Below are 24786 nucleotides of genomic sequence, written 5' to 3'. Positions count from 1 at the left end.
GATGGTGGCTCCTTAGGAAACTGTCACAGCCGACCCTGCGGCCATCGCATCCTCTGCCGGATCCAGGGAATGGGCTCGAGTGTGTGTGCCCTGCAAATGGTAAATTTTGCGGCAGGCAGCCCTGGGGCCCAGCAATCTCGGTTCCCAGAGGTCATCCTTTCTTCTCTCTGGTTGGTAATTTAAGGTGAGACAGGAGGAAGGGCTCAGACATGGCTGCACAGGCCTGAAATCCCAGCATTTGGGAGGTGAAGCGGGAAGATTGTAAGTTCAAGGCTAATCTGGTTTACATAAAAAGGCTAGAAGGAAGGAAGGAAGGAAGGAAGGAAGGAAGGAAGGAAGGAAGGAAGGAAGGAAGGAAGGAGAGAGAAAAAGGAAGGTGGGAGGGAAGGAAGGAGAAAGAGGAAGACAGGAAAGGAGGGAGGGAAGGAGACAGGGAGAGAGGGAGAAAGGGAGAATATGTCAGGGAGTGGGAATACAGGAAAAGCAGAGGGGGAGAGTACACACACAAGAGCCCTTTCGCCATGTCCTGGAGCACATATCCCCTGGCTCCCTACGATCTAGCAGAAAAACAATCTCATTTTCTTCATATACTTCTCCCCTTTCTGGGTGATCAGTGAATCCGGGCACCAACTCAGAGGTACTTCCGTCCACCTCTAAGACCCATGTGTGTGGTACGGGGACATGCCACACATCCCACCCTGTGGCTGACATCAACCCTTCTCTCCTCTGCAAGTAGCATGCACTGTGGTAACAAGTTTAGCCAAAGGCTTCCTCTGGCTGCTGTAGCACAGCCTGGCCTTGGCTCTCTGCTTGGCAAAGCAGCTCAGGCCAGAAAGTGATGTTCAAACCACCTGCCTGGTTCCCACCCAGAAGCTCAATAGCTCTGCTTCTCCCCAGCAGTGATGTTTTTGTTGCTGTTGGCATCTTACAGTCTCCAGATGGTAGGGAGGAAACCTGGAGCTGAGAGACACATGGTCATACATGTCAGAGGTGAACTCTGACCTCCCAGACCCCCCCTCCACCTGCCACTTCCCGTTAACATGTGACAAACTAGTAAAGGTCTTTCTATCCTTGGCTGTGTTGTCATCTCCCTGATGACTCCATCAGCTCTCCAGCTCTCCCTGAACCACGATCCTAAGCCTCCCCTCCCCCTAGTTCCGGTTGCTCTTATATAGGTGCTCTACATCGTCAGCTACAACTGACAGATCTGATGTTCAAAATCTGAAGTTAGCAAGATGTGAACTGTGAGGCATTCATTAGTCATGCCAATAGGCGAGTACTTTCTTGATGGAAGGAATCACCACTCACTCCCTCTGACGACCTGTCTGTTTAGAATGTGCCGACTACCTGAGTAGTCATACGAATGGATCCACCAAGGCAAACAGAAGCAAGTCTGCTGCGGGGAGTGGGATGACGATACTCACCAGGTGAGGCATCAGGAGGTCAGCCAGGTAGACAAAGGTGGCCCCCAGGGTGAAGCCAACAGCCACTGGGAAGAAGGCAAAGGCACCGAAACCTCCCGAGGATGTCGCCATCTCCACCGCTGGTGCGAGCAGCGACCAGTAGGAAGCCGCTAACATGACCTGGGGAAAGCACAGGGAGAAGCTAGTCATTAACCAACCATAAGGCTTTTTGGGGTAGGGGAACAACGCATAACTCCAAACCACAGAGGAAAACCAACCCATAAGGCTTTGAGGGTGGTGAGAGTCAACACATAAGGCCTACATTGTTCTCTATATCCTAAAATAAGCCGCACGATTTCACACTTGTAAGGCCTTTAACCTCAGGTGGTAGGTACCAGATCAATCAAACGACTACCCCCGGAGACTAGCAAAAGTTCCTCCCAGAATTCCTGTTCATGAACCTAACCTGACAAAGGCGAACCAACTGGCAAACAGACCATGCCTTTGTAAATATCCCTTCACCCGTGTCCCTGTAAGCGTGAAAACACATTGGGTCAACAACAAAGGCATGAAAGTAGAGGGGGTCTAGCTGAGACGAGGAAAGGCGTCAGTGGGAAAGGGAGGGGCGGAGAGAGGGGACAGGGAGCAAATATGATCAAGATACACCTTACATATATGTATGAAAATGTCATCATGAGATCCATTACTATGCTTAAGAAAATTATGCATGCTGATAAAAACACGTAAATTAAAGGAACCCAGTATGGGGCAGGGCAGAGTTGATCTGAGAGGACAGAGTCTCATTTGCTCCTGTGTAGGCTCTGACCCTGGAGTTCTTATCCAAACGTGATTTTTTTTTTGCACTCCACGGACAGGTGGCATTGCCAAAAGTCACCTTGTCACACTGAGGGTAGGGCAGGAGGCTACATCCCGTGATAAACATCCCCCAACTCACATCACAGCCCCTGACAACCAAGAGCCATGTGGCCCCAGATGAGCGTCCTAAGGCTGCTGGGAGATGCTCCCGAGACAAACTGCTCATAATTACATGGGCCTCACCACTAGAACACAGCTGATTATTATAGAGATCTTCTTGGTGTTGGGTGACATGTGTCTCCCTCCATTCGTGCCATCTTGCTCTTTCCCTGCTCTCTGGCACATCAACAATGGTGGGCCTCCCCCCTCGTATCATGTGACGGTGTTTGACACATCTGAGGATGTCAGTCCATCAGTGTCAGGTTGGTCTCTGCAGTGTCCTCATCTCTGAAACTGACTAGGGGAGCTAACAACGATCGATTAACAGCCATTTCTAGGCACCAAGGTTTGTATTTGATATCTTGCCCTCCCCACCCTGAGAGGCGGATGTTTTCTGTTGTTATTTTTGGGTAAAGGAACTGAATCGCAGGCTGGGAATATGGGCTCGACGAGTAAAGTATTTCCTAGGCCGGCAGGAGGACCTAAGTCAAATCCTCCCGAGTCCGTGTTTTAAAAGCTGACTGTGAGCGGGGCATGGTGGCGCACGCCTTTAATCCCAGCACTCCGGAGGCAGAGGCAGGCGGATTTCTGAGTTCGAGGCCAGCCTGGTCTACAAAGTGAGTGCCAGGACAGCCAGGGCTACACAGAGAAACCCTGTCTCGAAAAAAACCAAAAAAAAAAAAAAAAAAAAAAGCTGACTGTGGCAGCCTAAGCTTGTAATCCCAGCTCCGGGGAGTGGAGACAAGTGGATCCCTGGGGTTTGCTGGCCAACCAGCCTAGACAAATTGGTAGCTCTGGGTTCCTTGAGAGACCCTAGCTCAATAAACAAAGTATATAACAACACCAGAGTTGATCTCTGGCCTTCACAAGAGTGTACAAAGATGTCTACCCACTGTGCTGGCTAATCTTGGTTGTCAACTTGACACACCTAGAAGAGAGAATCTCAACTGAGGAATTGCCTCCATCAGAATGGCCTGTGGGCATTTGTCTGTGTGGCATTTTCTTGCCAGATGTGAAAGGGTCCGGACCCACTGTGGGCAGTGACACCCCTGAGGAGGTAGTTCTGTGCTACGCAGAAAGGTAGCTGAATGTGAGGCTCGGTACAAGCAGTGTTCTGTTGTCTCTGTGTGATTTTCTACCCAGGGTTCTGCCTTGATTTCTGCCCTGATGGCCCTCTGTGAAGGGCTGTGACCTTGGACTTAAGCTGTAAGATAAAATAAACCCTTTTCTTTCCCCAAGTTGCTTTTGGTCAGTGTTTTATCACACCGACAGAAAAACAAACAAGGACATCCCCACGTGCACACACATACACACTTAAAAGGGGAACGAGGTTGACTCGAAAATAGGGAGGCAAGTTGTTCCTTCCACTCATGCAGTAAGCGGCAGATGCCGACCAACCAGCACCGCAATCAACCCAGTGACCAGAAGAGACGCGTGCAGCTGCTCTCACAGGTCAACAAGCTCAATTTGACAAACTGTTCTCCGGAGCTGACCGAATTAATCATTCGCCTGTGGCTTTTTAATCTTACGCACGCTGTGACATCGTCATGGCTAGAGTCCACCCACCACCTGTCGTAACAGTCACAGACGACATATACAATGTTGAATGGGTTTCTAAATTTTACTTAATTATGCCGCATCACCCGTCTCCAAAATAACACGCAGAGTGACAACCAGGCATTAGGGTGGCAAGACGAAGAACAATCCATGTAGGAAGCCCTGGGGTGCCTTCTGCCAGCCATTGCTCACACAAAACAGTTCGCCCTGGAACGGATTGTCCCAGCAAAGATCTTAATGTCACCCATGGAACTCTGCCTCTGCCTCCGAGGCTCCAGAAAACATGAACGTATGTCATCTCAACCAGATGGGTGCAGAGATTGACCAGTTCATACCACGAGTCTGCTCTGTCACAAAAGACCGCAAAAGGATCCAGGGACACCCCCACCGCCCCCATCCACAATTCTACTCATTAACTTCCATAGCCCTTGTAAGCTCACCATCTGCACAGAGATGGACACCAACTCCTTCCTCATTCTCCTCTGTGAACTTGACCCAACCAGGAATCCCTCCCTCATTCACTTCCTTCTGCAACAGTTTCAAACTCACAAGAACCAGGGTAAGCCATTCATCAGACCCTCCAAAATCTCTCTACACATAACAAGGCAATGAAGCGACTCCAGCCAGCATCATCTCAACTCCTTACCAGCCTCTGGCTCATTCCTTTTGCAATGCCTACTCCAACGTCTTCCTTTGGCATCTCTGGGACTGTACTGGCTGGTTTTGTGTGTCAACTTGACACAGCTGGAGTTATCACAGAGAAAGGAGCTTCAGTTGAGGAAATGCCTCCATGAGATCCAACTGTAAGGCATTTTCTCAATTAGTGATCAAGGGGGAAAGGCCCCTTGTGGGTGGGACCATCCCTGGGCTGGTAGTCTTGGGTTCTATAAGAGAGTAGGCTGAGCAAGCCAGGGGAGGCAAGCCAGTAAAGAACATCCCTCCATGGCCTCTGTATCAGCTCCTGCTCCCTGACCTGTCTGAGTTCCAGTCCTGACTTCCTTTGGTGATGAACAGCAGCATGGAAGTGTAAGCCGAATAAACCCTTTCCTCCCCAACTTGCTTCTTGGTCGTGATGTTTGTGCAGGAATAGAAACCCTGACTAAGACAGGGACCAAGGCTGTTTTCTGCCTGTGATGGCTAATCCTGGTTGTCAACTTGCCTGGGTCTGCAATCAGCGCTGAGTGCTGTAAGAGATTTCCCTGATCACATTCTCTGAAGAGTCTGAAGAGGGAAGAGCTCCCCTAAATGTGGGTGGAACCTCCAAGAGGAACCCAGATAAAAAGAGATGGAGAAAAAAAAAAACCTTCAGTTTTTGCCTACTTGCCTTCCACTCTGCTGGCAAGCTCATCTGCTCTGTTGCTGAAGCACTTCTTCACCAATAACAGAACCAACATGCCCAGGCTTCCAATGCAGACTGAATACCAGGAGCTCTCCAGAAGCCCTCCGGGTCTTCAACACCAGATCGGGACTGCTGGGAAATCTTGCCACCTAGACTTAGCGACCACGAGATTCTCAGCCTCACCAGACATTGATGGACAGTCAGACTACATCACGTAAGACAATCTAATAAAATTCACCTTAATGTGATTTATTCTACAAGGTCCTCAAGAGGGCCACCACAACTAACTCATGTTTTTGTGCTTGAGAAACATGCCAAGTTCTCACAGATACATTATTTATTGTGGAGAAGACAGCCAGTTCTTGCAAAGGCCATGCCGGACTCGGGGATGCTTGGGTTGGAAGAACATTCCAGACAGCACAGGCTCGATGGAAGCCACTGTTCTTCACCCTTCTAGTCAAACCCAGAGCCCTGTTGGAGTGCCTTCATTTTTTAATTTCCTTGCCAGCTCCCTGATTTACACATAAACCGAGGAGTGCCTACAGAACAATCTGTTCGTGGCAATGGGTTTCCGTCGAAAGTGGGCGGGGCCTAAAGATAAGTTATTACAAGGACACGAGTGGCAGGCAAGATGCCCAGGTGCTAATGGTCGGACCTGTGGCTTTCTCATTTCCTGTGGCAGAAGGAATTCTGCAGGTGTGACCACACTGACCACACTGAGATGGAAGAGATAGCTGTGGACATCAGAGTGGGGCCAATGCTGTGCCAAGGAGCCTTACGAGGGTGTGAGTACAGCTGGAGAGAAGAGACTTGAAATACCCAAATGTAGAAACCCAGAGACAGAGTACTCTGGTGGTTGCTATCTGGGAGTAAAAATGGGACAGTTGACCATTGTGAATGTTCATTTTCTCAATTCATTGACCACTGTTGTGGTCACTGGTTGTCACAATGACCACTGAATGGTCACTGTTGTGTGGTATAAGTCCAAAACAACCTATTTTAAAAGTTAGGGCTGACCTAATCAACTGTAAGGACCTGGCCTTGCATGACTGCCCTCAGAGGTGTGCTGAACTCTCCAGTTTCTGGGGAGCACCTCTGAGTCTCCATCTGTAGCAATGCCAAGATCTATCTCGGCTGGCCTTTCTCCCAACGTCTCTGACCCTTGGCTGCCACTTCATGTCCATGACAACAAAATGCAGAATTTGGACTCAGAAGCTTGGCCCTGGCACCTACCGAACCAAATGGGGTGGCCCCAGCAAACTAGATGAGGCCTCTGTTGCTCAGTTTGGCCAACTGGCAGGGATGCCACCAACCAGGGCTACTAGAAGAATGTAGCAACAGGGCCAGCATGCCAACCCAGGAGCTGGCAGGGGGCAGGTGTTATTTTAGATAATCCCACTTCCCAAAGCTGTGCCCACCAAATTTGTTCCTCCTCCCTGGTCCTGCACAGCTCCCCCCTCTCCCAGGAGCGTGGTTCATGCTTGGAGCATCTCTGTGTGCTGCACCACCCAGCAGAGCAGCCTTGGACAGAGACTTGTTTAATATCTGTTGCCTAGATGAATTCTGTCATCCCTGCTGATGAAGGGGAGCAGTGGGGGCAGGGAGACAAGAACGTGTGACAGGAAGTGTTTAAACCCTCGTTTTTTGAGTCTGTTGCCTGCATTTTTAAAGTGATTTTTTTTTTTAACCTTTCAAATTAAAGTAACGCACAGGCTCACACAGATGCCCTCACTCTGACAAATGCTGGCTGAGTAATTGCTTGAAATCAGGGAGTGTTTCAAGGGTGGGAAGCCAGCATAGACTTTGCAAGTCTCTGTGGATAACATACTGAACAATCTACTGAAAGAATCGGAGATTCCCTTGCTATTGAGAGCAACTGTAACCAATTACTTAGTCCAAACACTTCACTTAACAGGTAGGGTAGGCAAGACTCAGCTACATAAAGTGGCTTTCCCAAAGGCCCCGGAGCTAAATGATGTCAGACATGACTGACTGCCCCAACCTCCAACAAGTTAGTACCATCCTCTAACCCCACCAAGATGCAGTTGTTTGTGAAATTCTGGAAACCTCTGAGTAAAGACCAGATGTAGGCTACCACCTGTCTTCATCAGGCAAAGGATTCTGGGATAACAGGGGTGGGGGCGTGAAATCAGCATCAGCAACATGGAAGGTATCAGATGTTGGCAGGGATGTAGCAAAAATGCACTATTGATGGGGTTATACACTAACACAGCTGTCATGGAGAACGTGGAGGTTCCTTGAAAAATTAAAAATAGAACTGTCACGTGATACAGCGATGCAGCTGGGGAGATACCTGAAGGCAATAAAGCGAGGGTGTCAATGCGCGAGGCACACTTCTGCTTATGCCAGAATGTCAGGCGACTAGTGAACAACTGGACGAGCCTACTGAGAACCTGCATCTGGAAGAGGAAAGGGGGCCTCATAAATTTACTTCTCTAATAGCCCCCAAGTGCCGGAGATGTAGAGAGGCAAACAGGCAGTTAAAGATCACAGTGTGATTCCCCCCGCTCGGAAGCACAGTTCCAGCTCGGAACGGCAAAACCAAGCATGCACACAACGGACTCCACACCTTACTCCTCTGGGGTGACCTGCACCACGAGAGGTTCCACATGACATCTACTCTGGATGGGAGCCTACAAGGCACACAGCACACGAATGAAGGGACGGGGTGGGGGGTGGGGGTGGGGGTGCCCACAGCCTGGGTTTTGGTTACTCTTACATCCCCGTGTGTGGCAGTTTTAATGAGAAATGTTCCCCTGGGATACTTGGTCCCCAGTTGGCGGTGCTATGTGGAAAGGTTGTGAAACCTTTAAAATATGGAGGTTTGGAGCTGGATAGCTCTATCCCTAGGACAAGTGGCTGTTCTTCCAAAGAACCTGAGTTCGAGTGCCCCAACATGATGGCTCACACGGTCCGAGAATATCCAACAGCCTCCTCAGGCTACACTTATTCATGGTTGATAGATACACATACAGGCAAAGCACCCAAATGCAAAAATAAAAATAAAGGGAAAAAAATTAGAGATGGATGGAACATTGCTAAAGGAAGTATATTATGGGATTTTTAGAACCTGGTCTTCTCTCTGTCCCTCTCTCTCTCACTCTGTCCCTCTCCCTGTCCCTGTCCCTGTCCCTCTCCCTCTCTCCCTCCCTCTCCCTCCCTCTCTAATACTCTGCTGAAAATGACCACACCAGGATTTGAAACCGGGGCCTGACCCCAGCCTCATAGTCCCCACCCAGAAGCCACACACACCACCTCTTGCCTGCTTGGCATTCATCTAGCTTTTTGTTATTGCTGCTGCCTGTTTCAGCAGATATGTGGATATGTGGATTTTATTAATAGCAACTGTGCCATTTTGTCGTGAGAATGTTGGTTCCTTAAAAACAAAACAAAACACAGAATAAGAATATTTTTTTTGTTTTAATCCCAGGTGTGGGATATGGAGCTGCTTCAGATTGTCTGCAGCAGCTGACTATGATTTGCCTCGTGCTCTAGCAGGGGTGTGATTATGTCAGCGGCAGATAGTTTCTGCAATTGTGTGACATTTGGGATTCTGGAAACTCTTCAGAGGCTATATAAATGCTAGGGCCCCAAGGAGTTGGCTATTGGTGGGTTGATGGTTGTTGGTTGGTTGTTGTTGGTAATGGTTTGTTTAGTAGTCATGTGCAAAGAAGAAACAACAAGGAGAAGAAATCAGATATTAGATATCCTGATGACAAAGGTCAAACTTGCCCCAAAGGAACTCAACACCCCTGATCAGCAGGAAGTAGTCTAATCACGACGTTGCCCCCATTCCCCTCTGTCCTTTTTTCTCTCCTATCTAGTGTTAGGGGGTTGAAAGGGTGGGAAAGGGGTGGAGGAGAGTGGGAGAAAAAAAAAATGTACAAAGTAGCCAAAGTCCAGCTACAACATTTCAAAACATTTAAAGGAGGAGATTATTCATTAAGTACTTTTGGGACAACTGGCTGGGCAGGGGGTAAACATCAAAACTGTGCTGTCAGACACTTTACTCAAGCAAATGAAACACATATAAAAATATTTGAGGGAGAATACACACACACACACATATTTGGGGCTAGGGAGATGGTAGGGAAAGGATGCTTGCTATGCATCCTTTGATCTTTGCCTAAGTTCAGACCCCAGCACCTACAAAGAACCAGTCATAGCCACACATGTGTGGTGTCTGTGTGTGTGTGTGTGAGAGAGAGAGAGACAACATACAGTTGACTACATAGAGTGCTATGGAGAAGTGGAGACTTAAAGATCACTGGTCCCAGCCTAGCTCTAGCTTTATTGAGAGGTCCAATCTCAAGGTGATGGATGGGTTAGAACGTCATTTATCAGGATACCCAGAATCCTCCTCAGACCTCTGCACACATACACATGCATGCAACATAAACACACTCACACACACAAGCTCATATTTACCGACACATTCAAACACACATATGTTAAAAGGAAGCTCAGGAAAGAGAATATCCAGGTTCTTTCTTATGTTCCCTTAGAGTAAAGTCTTCATTTCCCTGCTGTCATTCTTACAATCCAGCAGCGCTCGTGATATGCTCCATGCTCTGAAAATATCCCATCTCAAGGTCCCACACTTCCTACCGCTAGTGACTCTCCCCTGGTGTCAGAGGTACCAGCACAGAATAATCACAGCCAGATGAGCACCTAGCCAGCCAGCATAAGAAGTGAGCCTCCTCATCTCCGTGTGGTGCTCCACCAGGAACAATTCCGCCTCTGGAAATAGAAGCGGGTTTATGAAGAGCTCTCTAAGGGCCACGGCCAACACTCTGGCGTGACGGGTGCTATCAAGCCTTCCCTTTATCAAAGCAATGGCGGTGTAAACACAGAAAGAAACTCTGAAGGACAGAGCAAAATCCCCATCTTAAAGAGAAAGGGGGACCAGAAATGGCTGCACGAGCTTCCACTGCACCACCCTGTCCGTCCACTCAACAGAAGACTGAAAGAAACAGTTCAAAGTCCCATCACTGGGCTCTGCTGCAGGACAGGTCCTCTGTAAACGGGGGACACAGGACATGAGCGTGGACTCTAACCTTGCAGCAGTGGGTTGTGAACCTTTGGGGGGTCACCATGACCCTCTCACCCGGGTTGCATATCAGATCTAAAGTAACCGTTATGAAGTAGAAACAAATTTCATGGTTGCGGGGAGGGGTCGGCACAGCACGAGGAACTGTATTACAGGGTCACAGCAGCATTATGAAGGTTGAGAACCGTTGTCTTAGAGGGCCTGGGAAGAGGACTTCATCAGTAAAATGCCCCGCTAAGGAAGCATAAGTACCCAAGTGTGATCCCCAAAATCAGCATCGAAGATCAGGCAAGGAGGTGTGTGCTTCTAATCCCAGTTTTGGGTAAGAGGGGAAAGGCAGACCCCCGAGGCTCACCGGCTGGCCTAACCCGTGGGCTCTAGGCCCCACTGAGAGACTCTGTCTCAAGAGAACCAGACTGAATGGGTCCTGAGGCTAATCTTTGGCCTCCACATAGTCACACACACACACACACACACAAACACACACACACACACTCGCATATCCACAGCCACAGCATAATTAACTAATAGGCACAAACTTACAACCCATGAAAAATCAAGGTAATAATTACTCCCAAGGTACAGAGCCAAGTAATGTCTCTAAGTTCTGTCTCCAAATCAGATATAAACATTTCTCCCTCCAACCAACAAATACTCGGGAAGTGATTATGCAACTTTCTTTTTTTTTTTTTTTAACTTTTATTTATTTATTTATTTATTTAATATTTTTATTACATATTTTCCTCAATTACGTTTCCAATGCTATCCCAAAAGTCCCCCATAGCGCCCCCCACTTCCCTACCCACCCATTCCCATTCTTTTGGCCCTGGCATTCCCCTATATTGGGGCATATAAAGTTTGCAAGTCCAATGGGCCTCTCTTTCCATTGATGGCCGACTAGGCCATCTTTCGATACATATGCAGCTAGAGACAAGAGCTCCGGGGTTCTGGTTAGTACATCATGTTGTTCCAACAATAGGGTTGCAGATCCCTTTAGCTCCTTGGGTACTTTCTCTAGCTTCTCCATTGGGAGCCCTGTGATACATCCAATAGCTGACTGTGAACATCCACTCCTGTGTTTGCTAGGCCCCGGCATCGTCTCACAAGAGACAGCTATATTTGGGTCCTTTCAGCAAAATCTTGCTAGTGTATGCAATGGTGTCAGCGTTTAGAAGTTGATTATGGGATGGATCCCTGGATACGGCAGTCTCTAAATGGTCCATCCTTTCATCACAGCTACGAACTTTGTCTCTGTAACTCCTTCCCTGGGTGTTTTGTTCCCAATTCTAAGAAGGTGTACAGTGTCCACACTTTGGTCTTCATTCTTCTTGAGTTTCATGCGTTTAGCAAATTGTATCTTAAATCTTGGGTATCCTAAGTTTTGGGCTAATATCCACTTATCAGTGAATACATATTGTGTGAGTTCTTTTGTGATTGTGTTACTTCACTCAAGATGATGCCCTCCAGGTCCATCCATTTGGCTAGGAATTTCATAAATTCATTCTTTTTAATAGCTGAGTAGTACTCCATTGTGTAAATGTACCATAATTTCTGTATCCATTCCTCTGTTGAGGGACATCTGGGTTCTTTCCAGCTTCTGGCTATTATAAATAGGGCTGCTATGAACATAGTGGAACATGTGTCCTTTTTACCGGTTGGGACATCTTCTGGATATATGCCCAGGAGAGGTATTGCTGGATCCTCCGGTAGTACTATGTCCAATTTTCTGAGGAACCGCCAGACTGATTTCCAGAGTGGTTGTACAAGCTTGCAATCCCACCAACAATGGAGGAGTGTTCCTCTTTCTCCACATCCTCGCCAGCAACTGCTGTCACCTGAATTTTTGATCTTAGCCATTCTGACTGGTGTGAGGTGGAATCTCAGGGTTGTTTTGATTTGCATTTCCCTGATGATTAAGGATGTTGAACATTTTTTCAGGTGTTTCTCTGCCATTCGGTATTCCTCAGGTGAGAATTCTTTGTTCAGTTCTGAGCCCCATTTTTTAATGGGGTTATTTGACTTTCACTATCCCGGAGGCCTGAAAGGAAGGAGGAGAAGACCCAGAGAGGACCTGCGCCCTGCCTTTACCAGGAGCTGACTATGTTCCACCATAAGACAGATTGTGGAAGACATCCGAGACATACACACAGGGGCGTCTAGACTGATACACGGAGTTCACTGTCATCCCATGAAAGAGTGCGAAGCAGAGCCTCGAAGACCGCACGGCGTGCCTCTCGGAGGCTGGACACGGGTTGGTTAGAAACCTGAGTGTGTGATGCAGAGCCACACAGATCACACGGCACGGCAAACCTCTTGGTTAGAAAATTAGGTGCTAGACAGAGTCTAGCAAGCAGCATCCGGGGCCTCTGTAATGGGACTTCAAGGAGACCCGCCTTCATATAGGAAGAATATGTGCCAGGGCATGAAGACGTAGCTGGGTATAGTGAAGAGTCCAGGCTCGTCATGGTCGGGATGCCTGCGACCCCAGCATGCCTGTGACCTCTGGATTCTAGTGTGGAGGAAGGAAGATAAGAAGACCAAGGTCATCTTCTGCTTCTTCGAAGGTTGGAGGTCAGACCGGGCTACATAAGACCTTTTCTCCAAACAAACAAACAAAAAGTGGAGAAAGGTGTGCTGGCTAACTGTATGTCGACTCGCCACAGGCTAGAGCCATTTGAGGGGAGGAAACTGCAGTCATGAAAACACCTCCATAAGACTGGGCTGTAAGCCAGCCTATACAGCATTTTCTTAGTTAGTGCTTGATGTGGGGAGGGCTACCCCTGGGCTGGTGGCCCTGGGTTCCGTGAGCGGCCCCCTCCATAGCCTCTGCATCAGCTTCTGCCTCCAGCTCCTTGCCCTGCTTGAGTTCCTGTCCTGGCTTCCTGTGATGATGCCCCCACCCCAGATGTGGAAGTGTAAGACAAATAACCCCTTCCCTCCCTTAGTTGCTTCTGGTCACAGTGTTTCGTCACAGTAATCCTAACTAAGACACGGGGAGCAGAAACACAGTCCAGGCAGCATGGCTCCACGCTCAGGCAGTGGGCAATTGCTTCCATCTCTGCCTGCACAACAGATCACTGATAGTTGGAATGTAGGTGCTGGCACTACTCCAACACCTAGTGAAGCAGACCCTGCCGGGGCAGGGCCCTGGGCACAGCATTTGGAGACCCTGGGGAAGCATGGCTGCTGGGACCGAACAGCTTGATGTCAGACCACCAGGAGCAGTCTTGAATGATGGAAAGGAGGCACTTGTCCTTATACGGTTGTGTCAGACAGCAGGGAGAAGTTAAGAAGGCTGGAAACTGAAGGGCCAGGTGCCGGGCTACAGACATGATGGTGAAGGAGATAGAGCAGGAAGAAGGAAGAAACAAACAGGGGCCCCTCCGGAGTGAGGCGGCCCCTCCCTCCACATCCCTCGGTCTTGAATCACGTGATTCAAGTGGGCACAGGGGTCAGCTTTCTGATCTGGCATGTCAGTGATCAGTCAAGACTCAGGCGTGAGTCTAATTCATACGGGGGCTCAGTCTATGTAAGGTGATGTGATCGGCAAATTCCTCAGAAAGAGTCAGCTTCATGCAGTTACAGTTGTTAACTGTCACGGCTAATGTTCCTTAGCTGTGCCTACTCAGCATGCCCATCTCTGCCAGAGACGGGCAGAGCTTGCCTTACGCATTCCAAGCTACAGAAGAGGGTTCATCACATCCACAGGAGGGGCATCTACAATACAGTCCTGGGAATCCTTTCCCTGCCAGTTGCACACAGTGCAGTACATATCCTCACAATGCCGTATACGAGAATGCTCCCATCAGCCCGACTCATAGGAGCTCCAAACTGGAACCATCCCAGATGACCATCAACAGGGAAATGGAAAGATGCATCATAGTCCTTTTAGGAGAGAAGATGCCCCTTACCAACAAAACGGCTCCGAGACATCGGGCATGGAACAGAGTGGCGCTAAGGCTAGAACCTGATTCATCTGATGTGCAGAAGTCAAGTAGAGAAAGAGAGCCAGCAAAAGTGATTGCCAAGAATTGACTGGGAAGAGTGGGACGGATATTGTCAAAATGCATTGTATACATGTATGAAATTGTCAAAGAAGTGAAAATATTATGGTGTTTTGCAAGACTGAGAAGGAGCCGGGAGTGTGGCTCAGTTGGCAGGCTGTGTACACAGCACGCATTAAGAACTCCATCGGCAGCCCCCCAGGAAATGCACGTCGCGGTGGGTGGTTTGTCAACCCAGCAATCTGGAGGTAGAGGCAGAGGGATCAGAAATTCAATGTCATCTTCGAGTGCCACAGCAAGTAAAGGCTAGCCTGTGAGGCAGGAGACCATGTGTGCAAGTTGGTTTTGTGTCAACTTGGCCCAAGTTAAGAGTTATCTGAAAGGAAAGAGCTTCAACTGAGAAAATGCCTCCATAAAATTTGACAATAGAGCATTCGTTTTAATTGGTGATTGATGTAGTGAGGGGACAGCCCATTGTGGGTGGGGCCATCAATGGCCTGGTGGTCTTGGGTTCTTTTAGAAAGCAGGCTGAGCAAGCCAGTAAACGGCACCCACCCCCATGACCTCTGCATCAGCTCCTGCCTCCACATTCCTGCCCTGCTTGAGTTCCTGTCCTGACTTCTTTTGATGATAGGCAGCAATGTGGAAGGGCAAGCCGAATAACCCCTTTCCTCGACGTGGTGCATAGGTCATGGTGTTTTATCACAGCAACAGCAACCCTGACTAAGATACTGTGTCTCAAAAGAATAAATTTTAAAAAATAAATAAACAAGGGGAACTAGCTAAAAGCTTAAAGTATATTATTACTTGCATGAAAAAGACCTATGTAACCCAGGATAACACATTTCACATTTTTAAAAATAAATAAGAGATCATAGGGCCTATCGAGATGGTTCAGTGATTAAGGGCACTGGCTACTCTTCCATGAGAAGCAGATTCAGCTCCCCAGCACCCGCATGGCAGCTCAAACATCTGTAACAAACATCTGTAACTCCAGTTCCAGGAGACCCAACCCCTTCCTCGGGCCGCTGCCAGCACTAGGCATGCATACGGTAAAAAGTCATGCATGCAAGAAAGACGCCCATGTACATAAAAATCAAAGTATTCGGCTTTAAATAAGTAATAAAAGGGAGTAAATTGCAAGTGCAAGGGGTGGAGGAACCTCAAAGCTGCTATGTTGATTGAAAGAAGACAGTGCACGCAGTGTGTGTGTGTGTGTGTGTGTGTGTGTGTGTAGTACCTGATGTCACTTAAGCTCAAGAACACACAACACAAAACTTCCAGAAGTCTTCAATGTCTGCATGAAAGTGACTCAGGGAACAAGAACTCCCTGGGAGGAAACTCGGATTTTCTTCATCTCACTTGGGGAAGTGTATACAGGTGTGTACGACTGTCACACATCATTGCCACACTGGAGCGTCCTCTGAGAGGCAGATGTGTACAGAGATCTGGCCTCCACACCCTAACCTCGCCAAATCCTTAGCCTGGTGTGTGTCACTGTCAGTCCATGGACCTGAGGCCACTCACACCCACCAGTCTGTAAGCATCCAGAGGTCACCTCAACGTACTCAGTAACATGCCTCTGGGTTCTTCATCCCTTTCCTGGCAGGAAGTCCCCAGCCATCTGACATAAAGTCACAGCACATGGACAACAGCTAGCTGGAGGGGGGTTGGAAGCGAGGCGCTGCAGAGAAAAGCACCCGCACAGACACTGTGGCTCTGTCACCGAGGGCCTGGAGGGTGACGGTCCGAATGCACTCAGGGTCTGTGCGCTCAAATCTCTCTCAAGGATACAGTCAGCCTCAGAAAATCTAAAGGCTTTTCTGCATTCGAGTGGTCTCTCAGCTGCTTGATTTGAGTCTGTGGCTGCAGAGGAAAGGAAAAGGCTAGCAGCAGAAAAATTCCAGTTTAGAACAATGTCTTTGGTGACTCACAAAGAAACAGCTTTGATGTTTCCTGTGCATTCGTGTGCATGTGTGTGTATGTGTGTGTGTCTGTATATGGGTATACATGTGCTACACCCCACTTATAGAAATGAAAGGACATTCCAAAGTGTTAGCCTTCACCTTCTTCCTCATTTAAGACAGGGTTTCTTTACAGTTCACTGCTGAGTGTGACAGGCGAGCTGGCCCACACGCTCTTAGGGATTCTCCTGTCTCCATGTCTCCTTTATCATAAAAGTACTGGTATGACACGTGTGTGCTTGCATGTCAGGCTTTATGTGTTTCTGGGGATGTGAACTGGTCTTCGTGGTTGTGTGGTAAAGGCCTTACTCACTCAGCCATCTCCCCTGCCCAGTTGTCAACGCCGTGGGGCTTCACTTCCAGTCAAGTAGGGCGGGCCTTGCCAAAGGCTGGGGCGGACTGGGCTTGAACTGACATGCGTATTGCTAAATACAGTTTCTCAAGGGAAACCAATGACCCAGGAGTTTCTTGTTTGTTTTTGGTCTTGGTGGGTGGGATCACTTTTAAAATGACTCGCTGAGGTAGAAGTGATAGAAACCGTACATGTTTGAAGGATAAAATGTGACTTTTTACAGTGGTTCTCAGCCTTCCTGATGCTGTGGCCCTTTAATACAGTAGTTCCCCATGTTCTGGCGACCCCAACCATAAAGTTATTTTTGTGGCTACTTCATGACTGTAATTTTGCCGCTGTCATAAATTGTGATATAAACATCTGATACACAAGATAAACAATACATGACCCCTGTGAAAGGCCCATTCAAACCCCAGAGGGGTTGAGACCCGCGGGGTTGAGGACTGCTGTTTCTGAGTAGGTTTAAACTCAAGACCTTGTGACCACAGTAGCACATATGCTTGCCACCGCCAGAGTCACATGGCCTACTGATGGTCACTCCCTGTCTTCTCACACCACAGTCAGTGTCTCATTGTCCTTCTGTCAACTCGCTTGCCGTTTGTGGTATTTTAAGTGGATGAAATCATAATGTTTGCTTTCTTTTTTATATTTATGTGTTTAGTTTATGTGTTTATGTGTGGTCCGGCACAACCTAAGTGTAGGTAGCTGCTGAGGCCAGAGAGAGCATATGATCCCCTGGAACTGGTTACCGATGCTTGTGAGCCACTATGTAGGTGCTGGGAACCGAATCCAGGTCCCCTGGAAGATCAGTTGGTGCTCCTAACCACTGAGCCTTCATTATAGCTCAGATCCATTTTCTTCTACATTTGTCTCCCTTCATTGTTATTGAGAGATCCAATCATACTATACGCTCAAGTACCTTATTGTTTTTATTTATGCATGGTTTTACATGGCTAGGCCTCGATTTGTGATTCTACTCAGTTGCAATAAGACCTTTAGACTGATTCCAATAGAGGGCAATACAAATAAAGTCGCAATTAATATTCCTATTCAATTTCTTAAAAGAAATAGCTGTATTGGACCTGGGGGTGCTATAAGTTATATCCATTTGTAAATCTTTGGAAGGAAGTGTGCACTGTTCCTATGGAAGGAAGCCAACTCCTGAGAACATGGTGGACACCTATGCTTGGCATATGGGTTCTAGAGTCCACCCTGAAATGGTCCCTGTGCAATAGGCTTCAGTCACCACTGTAATCCCCAAGTGCCTGGCAAGGTCTGGGCCCAGAGCTGAGAGCCAAGCTCTCATGAAATACTTGAATACCAGCAAGACTAGAGCCAAAGGGGCCTTCCATCACCTAACCAACTGCCATAGATCATCACTGATGAAATTCCAGGAAATAAGTTTCTTAAAGCAAACATCATCACCCAGGACATATCTGGGCTTCGAACGTCCAGTCTGATGTAATACTGACTCCCACTGCACTGTGGAAGCAGAGTTGAAAAGCAATTGGCCCCTCAGCCTGATCTCATTTTAAATCTAAGCTCTAAGTACAATTCACCTGCTTACAAGCAGGTCCCATGTGCAGTGCCCACCTGAACTGGAGCTCCCGGGAGCTTTGGCCTTAGCGACTCCCTAAGGGAGATCACAACGTCAAATGATACTTAGTGGTATGAGTTAACATGTTCGTGTGTGTGTGCACATACATGCAGGTTCTCACCTGTTCCCGGAGTCGGAGCCGTTCGTTCGGCACCACCTCATCCCCAACCCCCAAGGGCAGATATGGTCAGGCAGCGGGAGGTCCAAGGCAGAAAGCAGCATAGAGTAACAGGATTTTAAGCCATAATTATCCATCCTGAAAACTGTGGTTCTCTTAACTGAGAAAAGAAGCCTTGGGGCAGCACAGGGGCAGAGCCAGCAGTCACTGTGCGCAGAAGCCGCTGGACCAGGCCCTACATATGGAATGAGAGAGCTGACTTCTTCAAATTGTCTTCTGGCCTCTACACACAAGTCATGCACATTCACTCAAATGCATACACACACACATGTATGCAATAAACATATACATGCATGCATGCACACATGCGCACACATACACACGTGCACACATACACATATCCATGTACACATACACACAAATAAAGTACATAAATTCAAAAGTAACCTAAACTACAAACTGGGGCAGGAGAGACAGATTAGTTGGTAAAATACCGACACGTGAGCGTGATACCGGACTTCAATACCAAGAATCCAAGTTTAAAAACGAACAGGCATAGTGGTGCACACTTGCAACCCCAACACTAAGGAGGGTGTGGATGGAGACTGGCTGGCTGGTCAGTGCAGCTAAATCAGGATCAGCTAGAGACCCTGTCTCGCAAAACAAGTGGATGGCACCAGGGACGATACCTGAGGCTGATGTCTAGCCTCCACATGCGCCTGCACACACGTGCACAACACATTTAGTACGGCAAGCTGGAGAAGGGCATAAATTAGCAACTCACAACTAAAGAAACCGCTACCCAGGGTTACCAAGGAACACAACAGGGGCCCAACCTTACCTGTAGTCCAAGAAGCAGAAGGGAAAGCTGCATTGCCAGGCTTAGGGAGACACTGAGAACCCCAAGGGCTGAGGATAAATGGCTTTCTGTCATCCCCAAGACTGCCTAAACAGTCCATAGATCCCTCAAGTAGGAGGGACACGATGGGCAAGCATGTGCTACCTGACCACAGTGGGTAAGCATGGGCTACCTGACCACAGTGGGCAAGCATGGGCTACCTGACCACAGTGGGCAAGCATGGGCTACCTGACCACAGTGGGCTAGCATGGGCTACCTGACCACAGTGGGCTAGCATTGGCTACCTGACCACAGTGGGCACAAGGAATCCTGGCCATGCTGAACACTGGCACCATCTACCCAACGGGAGACCGTGTTTCAGTCTGAATCTCCAGCATTGCTAAAGGAGACCACAGCAACCAAGCAGGAAGAAGGCAGGCCTCTGGCGGAAACTAGAAAACTCGAAATGTCAACGGCTGTGGAAAGGAAAACCTGGACTCGTGTCAGAGAGGTCAGAATGTGTGGGATGAGCACACATTTTCTTCTTGGCACTGAAGAAGGAAGTAGAGGAGTTTTATAGAGACAACACCAATGAGTTCTGAACACATTCACAGAAGGAGCACTTCCTCTATTGCTGGAGTTAAGGTTGATGAAGGCAAAGAGCCACAGCTGACACACAGAGGGAAGAGGAAGGTGCGAGAGGCCCACCAGGCAACTAACCAACGAACCACAGGCTGCAAGAGGGTAAGAGGCGGAAGGGCCCAGGCTTCCAAACCCAGAAACTCAAAACCCATCTAGAAATGTGAGGAGAAAGTTTCTCAAGAGACCGACATAGGTGGTTCCTCCTGGAGAGGAGGGACTGAGTGGGAGGAGCCTGTGTCCTTTGCTCTATAGGCCTCTTATTAGCATCCTGGATGTGCATCTGGTCTTTGAATTTAAAGGGGTTAGGGGGCACATTCAAAAACATGAAAGTAACTTCAATGTCTAACAACCATTCGTTAAAATTGGCATGCTCATGCAATGCCTTTATTCCCAGCACTCGGGAGCAGAAGCAAGCGGATCTCCGGATCTCCGTGAGTTCACCAAGCCAGGTGACTGGAGTCTTTTCTGATACCAGAGCATCTGCCCAGCTGATAGACAGCTCCCCCCCCTCACCTCCCGCCGGACCCCACTGCACCTCTCCTGAGCTCACCCGGCTCCGGCCAACCATTTGAGACATTTCCTGGCCTGGCTGCATCCTGAAATGCTCATCAGAATTAAATCATGGGAAGATGTTCAAAGGCCTTCAGAGGAATAATGAGTCTGCATTCAATTACTTTCTTCCTTCATTGGGAGAGTCACCTCAGTGCTTCCCTTAAAGCCTCGGTAGAGACGGTTTCTCAGTGCCTGCTCTGAGATCGTAGATTGATGCTCTGGCATGCAAAAGAGTCAGGAGAAGCGGGGTTAAGCCTGCAATCAACCACCAAAAAAAAGAAAGAAAGAAAGAAAGAAAGAAAGAAAGAAAGAAAGAAAGAAAGAAAGAAAGAAAGGAAGGAAGGAAGGAAGGAAGGAAGGAAGGAAGGAAGGAAGGAAGAAAGAAAGAAAGAAAGAAAGAAAGAAAGAAAGAAAGAAAGAAAGAAAGAAAGAGAGAGAGAGAGAGAGAACGAAAAACCCTCCAGCACCGATGACTCCTGAGCCCCACACTTACTTCAGGATATTTTGTGAGCCAGGCATGTAGGATGTAGGCTCACACCTACAGTCCCAGCACCCAGGAGGCAGTGGGAAGAGAGCCAGAAGTTCAACACCAGCCCAAGACCGGGGAGAGAGATTGAAACCAACCCGAACCATATAAGACTGTCTCAAAAGACAAAAATGAGAGCTGGAGATATCAGATGGTAGAGTGTGAACCTAGCACTCACAAAGCCCCATTTCAAGCCCCAGGACGGCATAAACCAGGTATGGTGATACACGCCTGTAATCCCAATACCCAGAGGCTTAGTCATGAGTTCAATACCAACCTAAGTAACCCAAGCCCTACAGTGGAAGAAGGGCTGTGCACACGGGTCAGTGGTAGAACGCTGGCCTAGCGTGTACAGTGTGTACAAGGTCCACCTCTAGTGTTGCCAATGAAGAGTTCTCCAATGGACGGGTGATTTACAAGTTCACAGGGAGAGAGCTGTGCAGTGCTGTCCTTTAAGACACACACTTCAGGGACCAGGGGGACCTGCAGAGCCTCTTTCTTCCCATACTGTCCTGAGCATCCCATGAGCAGAGCAGATAAAGAGCCTAGCACCGGGTCCAGTCCAGTTTTCATCTACCAGATGCAAATGACAGATAAACCCTACTGCTGCCCAGTCACTGCAAGAATTGGGGGTTGTGGGTAAGAATGTGCTTTGAAAAATATGAGGAAATAATGTTGCCTGACAACACAGGATCGCAGGAGCCCCAAAGGTACCAGTGTTCCTTGCGGGGAAACTTGCGCCCCACAGAAATCTGGGCAAATTCAAGCTTAGAGCCTATTTAAAGATGGCTGTGCCTCTTCCTTATCTTAAATGCAGCACTAATCTGTTTTTGCCTTATTTATGAAACTTAGCAGATATCCGGTTTTGTTCGCCCTCCCAGAGAGCTAATTCACTTAGCTCTGGGGCTGTCATGGGTGATTTCTTCGAAGGGGGGGGAGGGGTAGGGCTTCAGCCACAGAGTAGAGGTTACCAAAGAAATGCCAGGGCAGAAGAGAGAGTCAAGAAGAAAGGGCATAGATGCACAGGTAAGCGTGCAGCCGGTGATGTGTGGTCTTCCCTCCGGCAGCAGCAAAGAGCAGCTTGCAGCCACCAGCGATGAACACCCTCACCTCCCTGGTATTTTGTGGTTTATTTTCTCTGGAAGGCAATGGAAACATTAAACAGTCAGGGCTGGATCTAACCTAACCTCGCCGGGGGCACAAGCCAGGAGAGGAAGGGTTCTGCCTCCTGGATGTTAAAGGGCCTGTCTCCTTAATGGTAAGGATTGTAAACAACTTAGTTACAAGCCAGAGGCTAGATCCTTCCTGTCCACCAAGTGCTGGTGGTAACCAGAACACTCAGGGCTTGTCACGAACTACACACAGGCTACTACTGCCACATGGGCTGCTACTGCCACACAATCCACCTGAGACACGAGAAATGAGACACAGCCTCCCTGACAAAGACAAAAGAAGGCTGAGTCCTGATTCAGAAAGAGAACTTCTTGATTAAAGGTGGAAATTAACAAAAATTGAGCATGATGGTGCACTCCTATAAGCCCAGCACCTGGGAAGCAAAGATAAGAAGACTGCTGTGGGTTCAAAGTCATCCTGGACTACATGTGGAGACTGTTCCCTCACCCCCCCCCCCAAAAAAAAGACAAGCCTCAAGTCCTACATACTTGTAATACCGGCACTTGAGAGGCTGAGGCAGGGGGAACCACCAGACCAGCACACTATCAAAAACTCTATGACAACTCCTACACCTAAGGCTGGGGAAACACTGTGGGAGAGGGGACTGAAAGACTGCAAGAGCCAGAGGATCAGGGAGTTTGCTGTGACATTGGGTCTCCTAGGAATGTCAGAGCTACACTCATAAAGTCTCACTAACTAGAGCTGCGCAAGAACACCAACAGACCTGCTGACATGGGTGGGGGAAAGCCCAGAGGCCATAGCCCCACACAAAGAACTGCAGACAAGTAGGGAATGCTGGGAGCTGGAGAAGCAGTCTTCCCTAGATCACACCAGTTGGTTATCTAGTACAGAATATTCAGCGCTGAAAACATCATACAGACTGAGCAGGTTATATATAAAATACACACACACACACACACATATATATATATATATATACACACATACATACATATACACAAACACATACACATACATATACATAGCCCCTGCTTCTTCCAATTCCACAGCCAAGCTGGCCCTGTTCTCTGGGACCCTATACCCTGCTCACTTGCAGATTCTGGGGGGATTACATCTCTGACGGCCATAGGATGCCAGCTTATCCAGAGTTCTTTAATTCTGCAACAACACAGCCCCAAGAATGCAACCCAAGCACTTCCACTTAATGAATATAAACACCCGGGCCGGGTATGGTGGCGCACGTCTTTAATCCCAGCACTTGGGAGGCAGAGGCAGGTGGGTTTCTGAGTTCGAGGCCAGCCTGGTCTACAAAGTGAGTTCCAGGACAGCCAGGGCTACACAGAGAAACCCTGTCTCAGAAAAACAAAAAAAAAAAAAAAAAATGAATAAAAACACCCACAACTGACCTGAGTTCTCGAGGCTTAGCTCCTCTGCAGCCCACAGACAGAGGTGGGGTCCCTAGATGTTCACAGGAGAAGACTGAGGGGACGCTAAGAAGGCTACCCTTGTTCTTACCAAATGAGAGCCAGTGCACAGACCTTGGAGGCAAGCTGGAGACCGTGAGGCGGGGGCCCGAGTGTGGGACCCAGCAAAGGGAAGTATAGAGTGCTGGGCCTCTATCCCAGTGCCATTTCTAGTCCTATGATAAAATAGCCTGACAAGAAGAAGCTTGTGAGGGATGGGGTGAGTTCACCTCAGAATTCCAAGTCACAGCCATTATTGCGCTGAAATCAAGGCAGTAACTTCAAAACCCTAGTCACGAGCTAAACAAAGAATTCTCACCTGAGGAATACCAAATGGCTGAGAAGCACCTGAAAAATTGTTCAACATCCTTAATCATCAGGGAAATTCAAATCAAAACAACCCTGAGATTCCACCTCACACCAGTCAGAATGGCTAAGATCAATAATTCAGGTGACGGCAGATGCTGGCGAGGATGTGGAGAAAGAGGAACACTTCTCCACTGCTGATCGGATTGCAAGCTGGTACAACCACTCTGGAAGTCAGTCTGGAGGTTCCTCAGAAAATTGGACATAATACTACCGGAAGATCCAGCATATACCCAGAAGAAGTTCCAACTGGTAATAAGAACACATGCTCCACTATGTTCATAGCAGCTTTATTTATAATAGCCAGAAGCTGGAAAGAACCCAGATGTCCCTCAACAGAAGAATGGATACAGAAAATGTGGTACGTTTACTCAATGGAGCACTACTCAAAAACAATGGATTTATGAAATTCTTGGACAAATGGATGTATCTGGAGGATATCATCCTGTGATGGTTTGTATATCCTTGGACCAGGGAGTGGCACCATCTGAAGGTGTGGCCTTGTTGGAATAGGTGTGACCTGGTTGGAATGGGTGTGTCACTGTGGGTGTGGTATAAGATCCTCACCCTAGTTGCCTGGAAGTCAGTCTTCCACTAGCAGCCTTTGGATGAAGACATAGAACTCTCAGCTCCTCCTGCGCCATGCATGTCTGGATACTGCCATGCTCCCACCTTGATGATAATGGACTGAACCTCTGAATCTGTAAGCCAGCCCCAATTAAATGTTGGGTTTTTTTATAAGACTTGCCTTGGTCATGGTGTCTGTTCAAAGCAGTAAAACCCTAACTAAGACACATCCTTAGTGAGGTAACCCAATCACAAAAGAAGTCATTAGATATGCACTCACTGATAAGTGGATATTAGCCCAGAAACATAGAACACCCA

General features: G+C 48.2%; 1 protein-coding gene across 7 annotated transcripts in view; it reads right to left on the bottom strand.

Annotated features, from left to right (window-relative positions):
• Slc39a11 (solute carrier family 39 member 11) overlaps positions 1–24786 on the bottom strand; it is a 404384-nt gene that overhangs the window by 275989 nt on the left and 103609 nt on the right. For all 7 annotated transcript variants that reach the window (XM_029484199.2, XM_029484197.2, XM_085829441.1 and 4 more), the window contains one exon: positions 1425–1583. In XM_029484199.2, the coding sequence (XP_029340059.1) occupies positions 1425–1583 (159 nt within the window). The remainder of the gene's footprint in view (positions 1–1424; positions 1584–24786) is intronic.

This window comes from Mus caroli, unplaced genomic scaffold (assembly GCF_978045245.1).
Source record: "Mus caroli unplaced genomic scaffold, Mus_caroli_1 scaffold_13, whole genome shotgun sequence".
NCBI lineage: Eukaryota > Metazoa > Chordata > Mammalia > Rodentia > Muridae > Mus > Mus caroli.
This window is presented reverse-complemented; position numbering and strand designations above follow the sequence as displayed.